The sequence below is a fragment of the Rissa tridactyla genome, chromosome 5 (assembly GCF_028500815.1).
Source record: "Rissa tridactyla isolate bRisTri1 chromosome 5, bRisTri1.patW.cur.20221130, whole genome shotgun sequence".
Classification (NCBI taxonomy): Eukaryota; Metazoa; Chordata; class Aves; order Charadriiformes; family Laridae; genus Rissa; species Rissa tridactyla.
The window spans coordinates 41,083,212-41,100,076 of record NC_071470.1 but is presented as its reverse complement, the minus strand read 5'-3'; the positions used below and the strand labels follow the sequence as shown (position 1 = coordinate 41,100,076).

Sequence of the window (16,865 nt, the reverse complement as noted above, 5' to 3'; positions counted from 1 at the left end):
TTGTCTCAGCGTTGCTCATTTTGTGCATCAGGTTATGTAATGGGTTCATATACTCACATACATAGAGCTCAATTCCAATTTTCACTAGAGTTAGCAGTGGGGCAGAACTCAAAGGCAGTTGCTTTGAATTGGAGCGCTCCGAGTGACCTGTTTTGCGGTGTCTGTGTAGTTTTGAAGGTAGGAAATGGTGCAGTTGTTCTCTGTCACTGAATTCAGCCTGGGCAGCAAGAACAAGTATTACTGACTGCAAGGAGGGTGAGCATTCAATAGTCGCTTTTGTAGCCAGACAGTGGTAGATGTGTTAGTTAACTGTCTTTTAACACTGGCCTGCTCCAGCCCTAGGAGTGTGGGGAAAAAATCATTTTTTTCCAATACTGCCAAAGAGGAAAATATAGAGGCAGAAGTGAATTACAAGTTGGTACTTCAGATTTCTGCAGTCCTGTTCTTGAATTTGTTCTGTTAGTTGATTTTGCATTTTGGGAGGTGCTTGTTTGGTATTGATAGGGCATGTAATAGGATGCACGTAATAAAATTGTATTTGTTTTAAATGGAAGTAGACTGTTTAAGAAGCTTTTGTAGGTTTGAAGAAAAGCAAGGAACAAAACATCTGGTTTGATTTTTTTTTTTTCCAGGCTGTTATAATGTGTGTAGTTGATTTGATCTTTCTAGGGAAGAAGTCTGACTTACATCAAACTTGAATTTCTCATATGTGGGGTCTGGAATTGGTGTTTCTTGTTTCAGTGTAGTTGGATCAGCAGGGATGGAGGGGTCTGGTTTAAATGCAGTTTGTTTAATGCTTAATGTCCTACTGAGCTGGACTTTCAAGGAGATCAGGGTGTTCTGGGCATGACTTGCTTTAGTTTGTTTTTCTTGTGTTGGTGCCTTGCTGCTAACCCTTGCCTTATGCTTCACATTCAGATTGTGTGAAGTAGTTATAATTTTGTACTGGCTCTGGCTAGGGAGGAGCTAACTGTCTTCACTAAACAAGTGTTGGTCACTGGTGTTCTGGCCGCTGGCCAGTGCTTGCACAGTGTCCAGGCTTCTTCTTTTTCCTCATCTGCCCCTCTGCACCCTTGAGAGTAGGCTGGGGTGGGCAAGAGGCTGGGAGGGGCCGCAGCTGGGACAGCCGACCCAACCTGGCGTAAGGGATGTTCCATACCGTGTAATGTCATGCTCAGCCATATAAATGGGGTGGAGGAAGAAAGAATAGGGTTGTAGCTTCCAAGGTGGCTGTTGCTTGGAGCCCGGCTGGGCACTGGTCCGTCTGCAGGAGGTTGTGAGTGATAGCCTTTGCTTGGCTCCCCCCATTTCACTTTTCATACCATCTCTATCTTATCCCCTGAGCTTTATCACTTTTCCTCTCCCTGTCCCGCTGGGGAGGGGGTGTGTGAGTGAGTGGCTCTGTGTGTGCTTGGCTGCTGGCCTCAGCCTTCTGCATGTTTAAAGTCACATGGCTGTCAGGTTTCCGGGCTTGCCATCTTTGTGGCCTGAAAATGTTGGCTGTGGATGAATGTTTGATTACCTATAGTATCCGTCTCTGCAGCATGCCTGGGTTCCCAAAGTGTCATTATATTGAAATGCGGTCTTTACTTGACTGCTCTGCAATTAGCACATATCCAGAAAATTCAATACCATTTATAGAGACAAATCAGCAGAAAATTATTCTTTTCAATGACTGTGCAAGACTGTCTTCAGGTGAAGCCTTCTCTTTTGACTAGAGAAAGCGGCTTCCACATTCTTGTGGGGTCTTATTGCTAAACCTCTAACTTAAGCCTCCTGTTTTATTTGTGATTGATTTTTATATTGCACAGCTGACTTAAAGGTGTTTCTGTTGTTGATAGACAGCTGACCACTGAAACAGTACAGCTTCAACATGTAGGTACCATTTCTTTTTCTTGTCTTCAACACCAAGAGCTTGAACTCAGCGGTATTGCTGGTCAGTGCTGCATTTCTCTTTCTCCACTTGCGGGACTTCTCATATTTGCTTCAAATCGGGTAGTACCCACTGCTTTTGACTGTTATGTGCTGTACCTGTATGAGACAGGAGTTTTCTGCATATTTTTATTGGCTTGCCTTCAGATTGGTTTAGTGAATTGTCAGCTTTGTGAACATCCGTCTCTGGGTCACTTCAGTTAGTTAGCTTTAGCCTTGCACAAGGAGACTCTGTAAGCAGGCTAAAGAGTTTAAAAATGCAAAACAATTATTTATTGTTTAACATGCATGGAGGCTGGTAAAATTTAACAGACTGCTAGTTTAAGCGTTAACATGCCCACTGCTCCCAGCAGGACAACCAAAGGGTATTTGCTGACTAGATGGGCATCGGTAAGAGAAGGCCTTGCCTGCTACCTGAAGGGTTCCTCAGTGCTGTTAGGTTGCTGTCATCTACTGATGTCATCCATCCATCAACACTGCCTCCCTATTTTTTTTCTTTAGGATTTTTTTTTAAGATTCTCGGTTGATGTCTCTCCTATTGAATCCTTCAGCTGCAAATGGCACCTGTCCGTCTTGCCTGTAATCCTGCCTCCCTGCCTTTTTTTAACTCTCACTACAGACTTTATCAGAACTCTTTCCTACAACTCTACTAGTTATCTCAGCAACCCGGCCAAGGTTATGCAGCTGGGCTGCACCAGAATTTGACCCTGGATCCTTGAAACACAACCAGCTGGACCTCTGGGAAGGGAGGAAGTTTATAGGGAGAGAGGGTAAAAGCTTATTCTAGCTGTATCCTCGAACCCAGGAAGGTGCAAGATCATTCTGTATCACCATATTAACAAATGTAGCTGTTAAGGCTCTCCAGTGTTTAAGCAAGTAGCCAGAACCTTTTATTTATCCATCTGTATTGGGAAGCTTGGCAAAATGGACTGATGAAGTTGAACAAAAAGCAAGAAGGGTATAATTTGGCTTTTCTGTGATACTCTGAAATTTTAAGTTTCAAGGACTAAATTTTCCAGGAGTCAGGTAAGCACAATGGTCTTTGGGGAATTCTGTTTTTTCATTCACTTACGATAAAGCATCAGTGAGGTGCATAGTCACTGCTATAAGAGTAGCCAGGATGTCACTGCACCAGAAAAAGCAGTCTAGAGGATCACAGACAAACTCCAAACAAAGCTGCTTTTGAAGAGGAAGGTGAGAATCTAGCCTTAAATGTCCAGACCATTGTTAGCTTAACCTTGGCATCACTTTATCTTTCAACTGTCATTTCCAGCATTTCTTTTGAAAAGGTCAGTCATGAGACTCAGCTGATTAAGGCTTCATTGCACACTTGCTGCTGTACAACACTTCACTGGATGGCAGAAGAGAATTTGAGTGTATACCTTCTACGGGGAGGAATGCAGTTTAAATGTTTTGCCTCTTATTTCCTACGACTTCAGATGTAGATAGGGCCAGGTGGTGAGGAAACTAATGTCTTAGATGTGCTCAAAAGTATTTGCATTATTGTGGGTCTGAGTAAAGTCCTCAATGGTTTACTGCAGATAGGTTTCAGAGTCATTAAGGGTTGTACAGCACAAATATGGATGTCTTTTAAAACCTTGTCTTTAAGGCTACTTTCTACTTCTGTTTTGAATTCTTTCATGAACTAGCCTTTTGATCACAGAAGTAACAAAACTGTCTTTTGTATTTCTGAAGTTATTAATATTGATGGAGAACCTAGTAGTTTTAGTTTGAGAATTTCTTAGTATCTGTTCTCTTATTTTCCTGACTCAGTAAGGTAGTTTTAAATGCTAGTGCCATGTCTCCTCTGCTTACCTGAAGAGACTGTTCTTGGTGTGTGTCTTCCAACACCACAGTGACCGAGAAAGTGCCCTAACAAAAAAGCTGTTTGTTAAGGAGCATCCAATTCTGAGGCTGTTTGTTTTTTTGACATTTTTGGAAGGTAAGTTAGCAGGCCCAGTATTACCATGTCCTGAGCAGATTGCAGCATTTTGCTTGTTGATTCTGAGAAAAGTCTCTGTTTGACTATTTTGCTTAATTAACACATGTTCATGGTAAAATGACATTACAACCTTTAGTCTGTTAACTGAAGACGGTTTCAGGACTTCGGAGAAAGTACATTAAGTTATAGGCATGGTCTCTAGCATCAAGTATTGGTTACTATTGAACACAGGATATTGGACCTCTGTTCTGCTTCAGTAAGGCTATTTTTATATTTTTAGTATTCAGAATGGAAGGTGTTTTTTCCTCATTTTGGAGTACTGTTGCTAAAACAAAGTGGAGGAAAAAGTTATCCTCAATTTTAGTTTAGAATGTTCACTAAAAAGCAAAAGAAATTTAATTGTTTTGCTTATAAATAGTTTATTCCAGTAGTGCACTTTGGCATAAAGTGAGTATATACCCATATTCCCTGTTGAACATGACTGTGTACCTTAGGAGTTTACTGGAGTGATAGCTTTAAAAATTGTCATAGAACAGAAGACATCCCATTGTGGCATTCTGATACTGGACTCACGGTGCAATATGCTGATTGGCTTTTTCTACCTGCTGATTCCCGGATCACCATCTCTGACTAGGCTGATGGTGTGTCAGCTCTGACAAGAGGTTTGTAGAGGCGTGTGACTTGTGGTAGTTGTGGCAGATACTGGTGTGGAGGCATACCTGATCACAGTGCACTGGTGATTGAGGGGTCTGCACTGCCTGGAAATCTCTAATTGAGTGCTAAAAATTCTTCCTGTTGAAGTTCTGGTTTGCTCTTGAATAGATATCCTGGGAGATTCACAATCCACTGAATTAATGTTCAGTTTGCAAACCAGCATGTTTATTTTTAAAACGTGCTCTACTAATGTATTCATACTTGTTCTTGTCATGGGTGGCTTTGATACTGTTCTCTTTCCAGCTACTTTCCAAATTCATGTGCTGAGAGGTTTTCTTTTGCCTTGCAGTGATGAGAGTTCCAGAGAACAACAAAACTGGAAGGCAAGAGATTACTTTGTGTCTATTTGCTTAATAGTCTGTTTTGAAACTATCTTCAACGAACTTGGCCTAACACGCAGTTACCATTTAAATATGATTTAATTTGTTAGAGGGAGCAGGGGTATTGAGTAAGGAGTCCTGGATGAGAGGCCAGAGTTCTGGGATGGTTGTCTGGTGGGAATCTTTTCTTTATTATGGCTTCCTTTGTTTTTGTAATGGAGAAGAGATAGGATTAATGTTTCTGTAGCTACTGTTTCTTCTTGGCCTGACTTCAGTTTGTACTTTGTTAAATAATTGCTAATAGAATTTAAAAAGAATGCTTAACATACAGATAGTAACAAGTTACAGGAATTCAACTGTAAAATCTGAGTCTCCTGCAGCTTGTACAGGGTTCACCTCTCTCAAGCTATAGCTGCATTTTTTTGAGTTGTTCTCAAGCTTCGGAACTTCAGTCCTTACAGATGACAAACATGAGAGAGGCACCTCCATTTACTTGAAAAGCTTTATTTGGAGTCAAATTAAGTGAGATTTGAAAACAAAATCTGTGATGGTGTTGGTGAGACAAGAACCTCAACGCTGCAGAAATGCAGCATACAAGTTCAGAAACAACTAGGAATGTCTGCAAGGCCTATTATAGTTATGCTTAGTGAAAATCTGCTAGTAAAACTCATTCAAACCTAATGTATTGCTGCAAGAAGAATGAAAGCAGCAGGTTATCCAGTTTTGGGAGATGACAGACTGACAAGGGGTGGAGTGAGGACTTCTTGGGATTCTTCTGTCTGTGCTGATTCTGTGGTACTGGAGTGCAGACAGAGCTGGGCAGATGAAGCACTTTGCTTTGAGTATGCTACAAGAATACATTTCCAAAAGTCTGTGGTATTTCATTTTTTGTTACCGTGAACATCACTTTGTCTTATTCTACCTGTATTTGTACATTCTTTTACTACCTTGCAGGATTGAGTTCTCGATGGTTTCAGCTGAAATAAAGAATCACAGTTTCCATTGCCATTGTGGTTTTTTTTTTATGCTTGTATGTAGATTGCTTCAGTTTCTGTATGATTTTACACCTTTCTGTTTAAAGTTGTTTCAATATAAGATCTTGCCCTTAACATCTGGGAAATAGAAATTTTCGAACCACGGAATTCAAGTATTGTCACACCCTTTGAATACTTTCAGGGTATAGTAGTTCACCCATGAGAGTGGTCATGGGTGTGACCCTTCTGAAAACTGTTTTGCTGTCTTCAGATCAGTTCCACAGTGACTTGACATCCAAGTTGTAATTGTTTTGAATTCTCTACGTAATGGTTTCACTTACAATTCATACCTCATAAACATTTGGAGAGGGTTTTAATACTTTGGCTTATTGCTCATAAAATAACTCTAATTGTAAATAAGTCCAAACTATGTTGTCATTACAAACTGAAATACCAAGTTTTAGAAAATGCTCTTGAAAACGTGTCATCAGTAGGTCTGTGACATTGAACTTGTTGGGTAAAGCTCACTTACTTAATTTTCTGTTACCTATTCACTGCATATTAAGATTTTATGCAGTGAAAGAAAATGTTTTTGTTCAACAGAATTTCAAATTCAAAAGTACCATTTAAACTGTCATCAAAATACTGTTTTGTGACTTCAGTTGTTTTTCTCACCGGTTATAGAATCCACTGTGTAAAGTAGGTGAAAAGATAAAATTATCTAATACTTGTCTTTTAACTTTCAGCTTTGTGTTATTCTTGGAAAGTTTCGCACCACTTGTGAATTCCTTGAACCTTGGCATTGCAAGCCCACTTCTGTTGGGCCCTCCTCCTTTACAGCTTGCACAAATTAAGACACAGTTGGCTCTTCAGCAATTGACCTCAGTTGCTACCAACAGTTCTGCACCTCCTTATGCTTGGTTAAATCAAGCATTTCTGAAAAGCGCCATGTTTAGCCCTAGAGGAACTTTACCTCAGAGGCCGAGAGGACCTAATCCATCTGGCACAAAGCCTCCAGGATCCTTTAGGGGCGGAGGTGCAGCAGGTCTTCAGAGAAAGCCTGCACCTGGAACACCTCAAGGAACATCACAAAGATTTTCGGGACAGGAAACATTTCAGTGGACGGGTTCACAGAGGATAAACGTTCGGGTAACTCTGCACAGGGCTGATCCGAGGCAGGTAAAAGCAAAGTCAAACATACACCAGGAGCAGAAGGGAGAGCCTCGTGCAAATCACTGGGATAATAGCCAACGCTCTGCTGGGACAAATGGGCAAAAGCCATCTACCTCAACACGGATCACAGAGCAGAATTCAAATGCCCAGAACCGCTACACGCCAGAAAGCGCTTCCAGTATTTTAGCGAGTTTCGGGCTGTCTAATGAAGATTTGGAGGAACTCAGTCGCTATCCAGATGATCAATTGACACCTGAAAACATGCCACTAATCTTGAGAGAAATACGGATTCGTAAAATGGGTCATTCTTTACCTAGTTTACAGTCTCAGAGCAGAGCAGAAGAAACGGTTGGTGGTACGAGTGGTGCAGCAGTCAAGAGTAAAGTGATTGATTATGGGCACGCAAGCAAATACGGTTACACCGAAGATCCTCTTGAAGTGCGTGCTTATAATCCTGAAGTGCTGACTGAAGAACCTCTCGAAGCACGTGTCTATAATCCTGAAGCATCGAGTGGAGAGAACAGGGAAGACTTCCAACGAGAACAGAATATGTCAATGAGTGTCCCACCATCTAGTGTGACCTGTAATCCAGTGTTTCCAGTTGAAGACTTAATAAAACCGACAGGGTTCCAGAATGATTCATCAAATACTCGATCATTTTTTCCAACTGAGACTCCAGGAAAGGTGTCTGGATTGTGTGCAACACCCCCTGGACTCCCTGTGGTGAAATCTGTTTCCCAGCCTGCAATACCGCCTGTCATGCTACCCATGATGCCACCTATAATGCCACCCTTGTCACAGCCCCTGATGCCACCTGTCATGCCGCCTCTTGTCCAGCAGTCTGTGACACAGCACATAATGCCACCAATGACCCACCCACCCTTTTCAGCTGAACTTATTGCAGTTCTAAGTCAGCAGGACCGAATTCAGCATGAATCTGGGACAAGCCAGTCTAATGCCCAGAGTGGCTCAGGAGCAGGACAGAAGCCCGTACAGACACAGGCTGAGGGGCCAGTTAGATCTCCTTTTGGTATTGTGAAAGCATCGTGGCTTCCCGCATTTCTACAGTCCGATGCCCAGAAGATAAAAAGATTGCCCACTCCGTCAATGATGAATGACTACTATGCTACATCTCCAAGAATATTTCCACATATGTGTTCTCTGTGTAACATTGAATGCACTCGTATGAAGGTGAGTGTCTTTCAAAGATTATTGCATAAACTTGTACTCGGCATCTTACCTGTTGCACTGTTTTATGAACTAATTTTTTACTGTGCATTAAATGAATTGTGATGCTGTTCGACAATTTGAGTGCTTACATGCAAATTTCAGAATGCTAGAAACAGTGCTAGCAAATCATTGTAACTGCTGCACAGTGTGTTCTGTTGCAAATGCGTTTCAAAGTTGCCATACACATTGATTTTTTTTTTTAATTAACAATTATTTACGTCTTGTACAGTGGGTTTCAAATGACAAACCCTTTATCAGTGGAGTAAAATACTAACATCATCTGAGTGACTAAAATGTGTGCAAAAATTGTATGCTGAATCTCGGTAGGGTAGATGAGACGTTCATGTATTCAGCCCCCTTCGTGCAAAGTCTGCATTAAAACAAAGCAGCCTATTTATCTGCAAAAATTTAATCTTCCAAATGTGGTTTGTGTGACACTGACTATTCCAGAGACTGAAGACAAAACAAAATGCTTTCATTCATCTGACTGAGCTTTCAGCTATGAAGCACGTAACAGTTTCAGCTCTTGAGGGAAGGAAGGAACTGGTAAATACTGGGAGAGAGAAAAGCGTTCTGAAAGCTGTGGATTTCTCATGAAAGGCCTAGGCTTGACACGTCAAAAATACAGGAGAACATAACTTAAAAAAATTGAATAATTCATTATTAGTTTCATGTGTTTAAATTTTAAATAGTCTTCAACAAACCTGTGGAAAGCCTGTGGGGGGGGTGCTTTTTTGCAATTTGGCAAAATCATGTGAGATTGCTTGGCCCTATTTATGCTGTGTATTAAAAAAGCAAATGAATAGTTAGGATGGTGACAGCTGCATTTAGGGGCTTCAGAATAAAAATAAATTTTCAAGTTCTTTTACACTGAAGCACTGAAAGCCAGGGAGAAGTGCAGCTGTTTGGGCAGACTTGAAAACTTAAAGGGAAGCTTGATTTAAAATAAAAACGTGTAAAATTGAACAGGGCAACAAATCTGGGTTTGTGTTAATAAATGGACAGAGCACTTTGGAAAAATGAGATCTGTTGAAATGTGAATTATTCAGCTGCTTGCTTACTGTTGCTTTCTAAAATTAAGCAAATGCTTTTACTAAAAATACTTCTTGACAAATTAGCTATGAAGTTTTCTGGGGAGATTAAAGGTTATAACTTCTTGCCCTAAAGGGACTATGGTGTAGCATATGTTCTACAGACATTCTGATCTGACTGCAACTACACAACGTTTTCTCCCTCTCATGGCTGCATCTAGAGCTCTGGCATATATTAACCTTATTCTGAATAGTTTTTTTTTTCTTCATGAACACCTGCTGCTGTATAGACAATTCAGGCTTTTTTGAGACCTCATGGGGCAAGCCATGTTTAGACAAGGGTGTTGCAAAGTAACCAAAAGAGTTAGTTTGGTTTTTTTACTGCAAAAAATAAAAGTTTATGTTAAGAAATGTCAGTCTTGTGTATTTGTGAATTCTGAAGAATTCCTCTTACTTTCAATTTCACAGTTCGGTTTTACAAATAAAGTTTTCATTTTTGTCTCAGCTGCATGGTTAAAGATGACCAAGACATTCAGTTTTTTAGTCTTTAAAGCTGTGCTAAGTGTTAAAGAGGAAGCATATGAAACGGCACCCTCAAACTCAAAGAGAAGTGATGGGGAAATGATACAGTAGAAACTGATAGTCATGTGTGGTATGACTTGCTCTAGGAAATGGTTGTTTCACACAGAGCGTAGATACTGTTTGCCACAATGTTGTGAAATCTTAGTTGAAAAATAACTGAACAAGCTCCTGGAAGAAAATAATGTGGTGGCTATGCAAAGACCCTCTGATGGCTCAAGAAGTCCATGATGAGCAGATGGCTGGAGGTGGCTCTGCCTCCTTATTTACCTCCCTAGCCATCCCCTGTTGCATTCCATGGGAGAAGAAGTGCAAGGTAAGCTAGATGGACCTTTAGTCTCCCCAGCACACCTGTAGATGAACTGGATCTTCAGAGCTGTTTTTAGGTCAAAATGATTAGACATGATGATTCCTGGTGTGTAGTACCAAGTTGTAACAAGCAGTTTAAGAATGCTGTGTTATAAACAGATGTCTTTGTAATGTGGCAAATTGAAAAGAAAGTAGGCAAGCAGAGTGGATAACGTGAAAGAAGAATGGATGAAGATGATGAAAGATACCGAATGAGGAAAACCTTCTCTTTCTCCAGTGCTTGAAGATACTGGATATCTAAAAAAACAAGTTTCAGTGGTGTTAAAATGATGGATTTCAAGTTAAGATTATCATGGCGATGAGCTGTTTTTTTTTTCCATAGATTCTTTTAATCCAGTCTTGTACTGAAGTACAAACTCATCTAGGATTAATTTTCTTGCCAAGGTTGAAGCAGAAGCTGCATTGCCTATCAGAAGAGAATTCAAGTGTGTTACCTGGCATTAGTTTATTAAAATGTCAGGATTATGGCTGGATGTGAGATCCAGCTCTTGCTCCTCGAGAGTCAGTCTGCCACTGAAACTACAGTAACTGTTAGTGGCTAAAGCTTCATATTTGCATCATCTGAACTGTACCCCCTTGTTCTTTCAGCTTTGCTCTCTCATAAACTCAGTGAAACGTTGTCTGAGTTTTTGCTTGGAGTAAAAAAATCATTTTGCTGTTCCCTTAAACATCCAATCAGTTTTCCCCATTGGTCTGTCTTCTTAAGTATCTAACTTGCTTAATTAATGAGGTGGGATGAAATGAAAGCTGAAGATGGCCTTGGGATGTCCAAGGATACCAAAATACAGAGTTCTGAGTTCCATACAGCTAAGCAAATAAATGTATTTTCTAGTTCTTCTGTAATCTGAAAAGAATCCTGAACGCCTCTTCTACAGAGCTATTTTATATATATTTGAAGGTGGTGGTTTTTTTTTTTTTTTTGCTAATACACTGTTCGGAAGTCAAAACTTAAAATATCGTCCATCTGCATGGCATAGCTATTGTAGATCTGTCCATGAAAAATATATACATTTTTTTTTAAGCTTTGAAACTTTTTTGTAAGGTATGTGGCTAATCCTCATGTGCAGTGATAACATGGCAGCAGCATGATAAAATGCCTACAGTCCAGGGCTGAATGTGAAGGATACTTCGGCTGTTTCATGCAGTAGACTTTGGAAAGACTCTCTTCAGCAATTTTTCCTATCAGAGCTGTTCGCTGGATCTTCAGCAGGAGGTGGTGGGAGCCTCGATTATTTGACAGTGCCTCCAGCCACCTCGGTTGGGTCTTGCTGAGACATTTGTTCAGAGGTGAACTGGAGAAGTCCTGCCATTTCAGTCGACACTGTAACTTCATACTTCGCTATCTGTGCTCCTTCAGTCAGGTGTCAACTCTCTAATAGACTATTTAGCTTTCTAAAATGTTGTGGGTTTGTGGTAAATGGTGATTACCATGGACTTGAAAGCGACTTGTTATTGGACCAGCATCAGAAATGTGCAAGATTTATCCTTATTTTTGTCTTGTGTTAGGAAGGTTTTTGTGGCATTATCAGGGTTGGTTGTACATAATAATGTGTTATAAGAAAAGGTATACTCAAGAAAGGTGGGCTTTCTGAGCTTTAAAAAGTTAATTTAGAAAACTAATTGATGCTAAGGTGACATGTTGATCTAGGTGTTCCCAAAAACTTGTGCCTTTGTGTCCTGCAATATTTTTTCACAGGAGAGTGCCCAATTTTGCTCTTTGCTAGATGGAATCTTCCCTCAATGTTGTCTTCTTTCAAATATATTTATAAAACCTTCAACGTACCAAAACATTTTGTGAATATTTCACAGAGCAGTTTCATTTTCTAACTTGAAATGGTGGATTTATTGGAATAATAAAGTGTGATTTCTCTGTCTTCAAACACATGTCACTTTTGGAACGAAGTACACTTGCAGTATTGCCAGCACGAGGGATCGTATTTACTGTGTATGACAATTTTTGTTTTCTAGCTTAAATAGATTTAAAGTGAGGATGATGTCGTCTTGGGCTTTAAATTGTGTGAAGTCATGAGGACTCATTGTTTTCCACAGAGAATTGCACTTGTGATTCCTTTGCTGAAGTAAGGAGACAAAATATGTGTCTACTCCATTTTACTCCTAGTTTTTCTACAGAATACCTTGCTGTGAAACCAGCACAAACAAGCGCAGGTGCTATCCCTGCGTATTGCTTTTCTGCCAATAGTAAGATAACAGTAAGTTTGGAGACTGGAGACACTGTGCTCTGTCAGCTGCTTCTTCAGGACCGTTTTGGTGGTGGTCCACAAGTAGCAGGAGGTTTGCCAGTCGCACAGAATTAGATACCACAGGGATCAAGGTGCTTTTCCCTGGAGGTGTCCCGTTGTGGAGCAGCAGTGCTGCTGCTGGAAGAAACTGGCTGCAAGTTCTTACTCTTACCAGGAGGTGATGGAGTGCTTATGCTGGGAAGGGATCTTGCCCTCTGGGGGGAAGGATCTGTCTTTGAGAACAGACTTAGCAGAGGGAGCGGAATATTTCTGAAGACTGAGAAGGGCAAGGAATTAATCAAAGAGGAGGAATATGCATAAATTGAGACTCCTGTAATTCTGTGGAATGCAAGAGGGCATTGGCATAATGAAGACTTGAAGAGGAGAAGAATGTTGTGTTTGTTAGGGAGGATAATATCTCTTTGTAGGCCTGCCAGTCTCGTTAATGCTCATTGGACCGGTAGCTAAAGACACTTGGAAGCAAAATGGCCTCCCTTGGCCCTCCTAGACACTGTGCATACTTTCTTCGTTTGGGACCACGGAAGTGGGTTACTTGAAGCCCAGTTTCCTTTCATTTCCATAAGCTAATTTCATTTATCCCTTGAGTAATAGTTTTTCCTGTCTAAGTTGCAGTCTCTAGAAAAATGGCATCCTTAAGAATGGGATTGTTTAGTAATGGCATGTTATGAGGAGAAAAAAGTGCGTAAGAGTGAATTGCTTGCTCTTGTGTGCATGCTGTGTATTCACTGTGTATGTAGTTCTACAGCTGCAAGTTGTTTTATCAGTCTGCTCTTCAACTCTTAATATGCTTTTGGTTAACTAGTGAGACTAATGCAAAGGGTCTTCTGAGTAATATTTTTCTGATTTTATTTGAACAGGTAGAATGTTTTTATGAACACAGTTAGCAAATCTTTTCAATGCTTTTCTGAGATTGGTTAACCAGTTTATCTGTTTCTTCAGGAAATTATAAGAAGTCTTGTGCTTAAAATGTAGTTTAATGCCTTTAAAACCCATGGTTTTAATATGTGGAGTATAAATAGTTTGGTTAGCTGTCCTGTAGCACTAAAATTTTAGTATTAATAGGCTGATAGTGTAAGTGCATGGAACAAATGTTCTTGCAGGGTTCTCTGTGTTGCCCAAATGCACAAAACTGTCTGTGCCCTGGTCGCATTAATTCTTCCACCTCAAAGGCTTTGAGTAAACCATCATGAGCTTTTCTTTTAACCAGCATGTTCAGCATTTTTGTCAATAAACAAGAGGGTTTGATACTGCCAACTATGCATTTTATAATCTTTTGTTATAAGCCAGCATGCGCTTAGAAAAAGTGATATGTAGTGTCACGACTGCAAATTAGTTTATGAAGCCTTGCCTGTCAGTTGCATCATTCAGCCATTATTATCTATTTTAAAATATTAAAGCAGCTAGAAGTTGGTTTTTTTAAGGACATATAATGATTATCGTTGATGACATATGATACCTTACGGCTTCAGACCATACAATATCTCTTCTCAATAGCAAACTGACTACAGCAGTTGTTTCCACTAGAAGGTCAGTTTACTTTTGTAATAATAATACTAGAATAAAGTCCTCAGGCATATAGATTCCCGTGCTAGGGACTGATTCTGTGTTTACAGCTAAACCTGTGCCTAAGTATTTTTCAAGATTTAGGCCTTGAATCGTACTTCTGGATTTGTCTCATGCTTAATCCATCAGTTATTCCCAAGTAAAACTTCTGTTAAGATTTTTTTTAATATAAAAAGATAAATATTTTAATAAATTTTAATATAAAAAGATTTTTTTATATATAAAAAATCTGCGTGTGCGTGTTGAAAATGTTGCCAGACTTTTTGATTGACCTTTAGTTGTAACGTTATTAGGAGTGAATGCTCTTGAGCTTAAGGCATGAGAAGTCATGCCTCTGTAGAAATGATATTTGACTTAAAGATACCGTGTTGGGTTCTCTGCTTTATTTAGCTTAATTTGCTGTGTATGTGTTCATCAGTCTGACAATCTGTGAAGACTGCTAATAGTTTTCTTTCTTTTAATATAGCTGCCTATTGGATCAACCTTTTGCCTTAGAAGTGTGGTGACAACAACCCAGTGTGGTGCTGGAAGTAACAGATTCATTTAATATGATGCGTTTTGTTTAACTTCCACTTAGATTCCCTTGTGTTCTTTAAGAGCCTCCGATAGTCATTAAGTATCTTTTGCATAAAGAGTAATGATTTTAAGTGAGAAATATGACCTTGACATAAGATCATTTATTAGGTAAAATTGAATGGAAGGTAAAATACAACAACACATAACTAGAAATTGTGGTCAAATGCTAATGCTTTACATGCTAATCAAACTTCTCTGGATGTCTTTTTTACAATTAGGACTGGATTCTGCATCAGAACACTCCTTCTCACATTGAAAGCTGCCGCCAGTTACGTCAACAGTAAGCAATCTATTTAAAAAGTTCACTTAGTGTAAAAAGTGTTTTCTGTGCATGCACGTAGTCTGTGAAAATGTACTTGTTGGATTTCTTTAATGAAGATTGTTGGTATCTTAGCACTATTCTAAGTTGGCTTTAGACCATTAGGATAAAAGATGAATTGACACTTGGTGCTTCTGGAGTCCTGAACGGGAACATTTATCTGTAAAAGCTACTGCATGTAAGTGAAAATTGTGTTCAGATGGCAAATTTAGCTTTTTCACTGATGGTTGTATTTTTAACATTTAACAGATACCCTGATTGGAACCCCGAGTCTCATTCCTCAAAGAGGTAACTGCTTTTTGATTACAGGTTGTTTTTAATTTGTTGCTATTATAAATGTGTGTTAATTAATTGCATTAATGTTGCTGTTTTGCTCACTGGCAAGCTCTATTAGTGGTGTCTTGTTTTCATTATAAAATTGTGTGGGGTGCTTTTGTGGTTTTTGTCCTAAGTTTGTTTAATAATACAAGTGGCGTAGTATCTAAAATTCTTTCACAAGGAAGAGAGAGTAAAGTCTGTAGAAGAGTCTGGAGACTGATGTTATGAGCAGTCTCCCCTTGAACCTTCTAACTGTGCTTCAGTTAGGTGTAAGTTATTGGATGTGATACAGTAGTACCGGAGTGAGGCTGTGACCAGTGTTAGACCACTGATTAAACTGTGTGAGTGATTTCTGACTTTTAGACTTAATCTTTTTTTCCAATTAAGCCACTCTTGTTTGCAACTTGAAACCTGTTTGACAAAAGGCGTGCTAGTGTTAGCTCTTATTTCACAGACTCTTCAGTCCGTAGATCCCTTGGGAAGCTATGTGATCACAAGTTGAAAAAACACTGGAATTCATGAACTCATGTTCTGTCCTTTAAAATTATGTTATTTACTATTAACTTTTTTAAAAACACAACCTGAGGATTAATTCTATTTGAGTCTCAGCAAGATTGGATTGCTTTGCTGGTTCAACGTGTATATATTTCAACTTGCATACAAATAAGATGATATTACTTTATTTTTTGCTAGATTTTCCATGTGACTTTTTGTTAGTTAGTTTGATATGCTTCCTGGGAAGTGGACTACTCAGTTAAAAAAAAAAAAAAAAAAAAGTGTTAAAAAGCTTAATATGGAGGTCAGTTTAATTTGCAGAGTATATCTGAGGTCTCTACATGTTAATAAACAAGGAGAAATAAGACTTTAAAAAGAGAAATAAATCTACTTTTGAAACTTTCATGAAGAGAATAATTATATTTTAAAACCTCAGACTGAAAATGCTGTCCAGTGCTGCTGATGCTACATGCAACCCAGGCAAAGGAAACTGCTCTTAGCTGGAGGACCCTAATAAATTGGATAAGTGTTTAATAGTGCTTTTTCTGAGTGAGGGATCTTCTTGCTCACAAGAGTTGTATTTTAGGGTGGCACTTTCTTAAATCCTTTCTGATGACAGCATGTCTCCAGCTGGGAGAGTCAGAATACAGCTGTAGGCACTCAGTGATCACAGATATTCAGAGCTGCTGGGTGCAGTCTCAGGGCAAGGTTGATGAGCTTGTTATGTACTGTTACCACTCTGGTAAATCACTTCACAGTGTTTGCTTTTTATAAATTTTGGTGGTTTGTTAATATATCTAAACATTTTTATTGGGCACAGGAGTAATGGGATTTATCTGGATTTCTAATGAAGTTTGAAACTTGCTAATTAAGAAACACTGTGAGACGTTGCTATGTGAGATGGGTTGGAACATCATTTAGGAGACCTGAGGGTTGTTCAGCTGTCCTCGTCTAGCTGCTGGCCAAAAAGGCTGGGCAGCAGCTGCCCCAGTTGCTTGTCATCCCCTTCTCCTGTCTGCCAGTTGTCAGTCCTCTCTCCTGAGCCTGTGTCATCTCAGAAGAACTTAGT

The 16,865-nt window shown here is 39.5% G+C and overlaps 1 protein-coding gene across 3 annotated transcripts in view; it reads left to right on the top strand.

Annotated features, from left to right (window-relative positions):
• The window catches only part of ZNF638 (zinc finger protein 638), a 68,779-nt gene that overhangs the window by 15,879 nt on the left and 36,035 nt on the right, over positions 1 to 16,865 (top strand). For all 3 annotated transcript variants that reach the window (XR_008466692.1, XM_054203456.1, XM_054203455.1), the window contains exons 2-4: positions 6,629 to 8,246; positions 14,883 to 14,944; positions 15,233 to 15,271. Coding sequence is in view for 2 of the 3 variants with exons in the window: in XM_054203456.1 (XP_054059431.1) it covers positions 6,629 to 8,246; positions 14,883 to 14,944; positions 15,233 to 15,271 (1,719 nt within the window). In the remaining variant the exon portion in view is untranslated. The remainder of the gene's footprint in view (positions 1 to 6,628; positions 8,247 to 14,882; positions 14,945 to 15,232; positions 15,272 to 16,865) is intronic.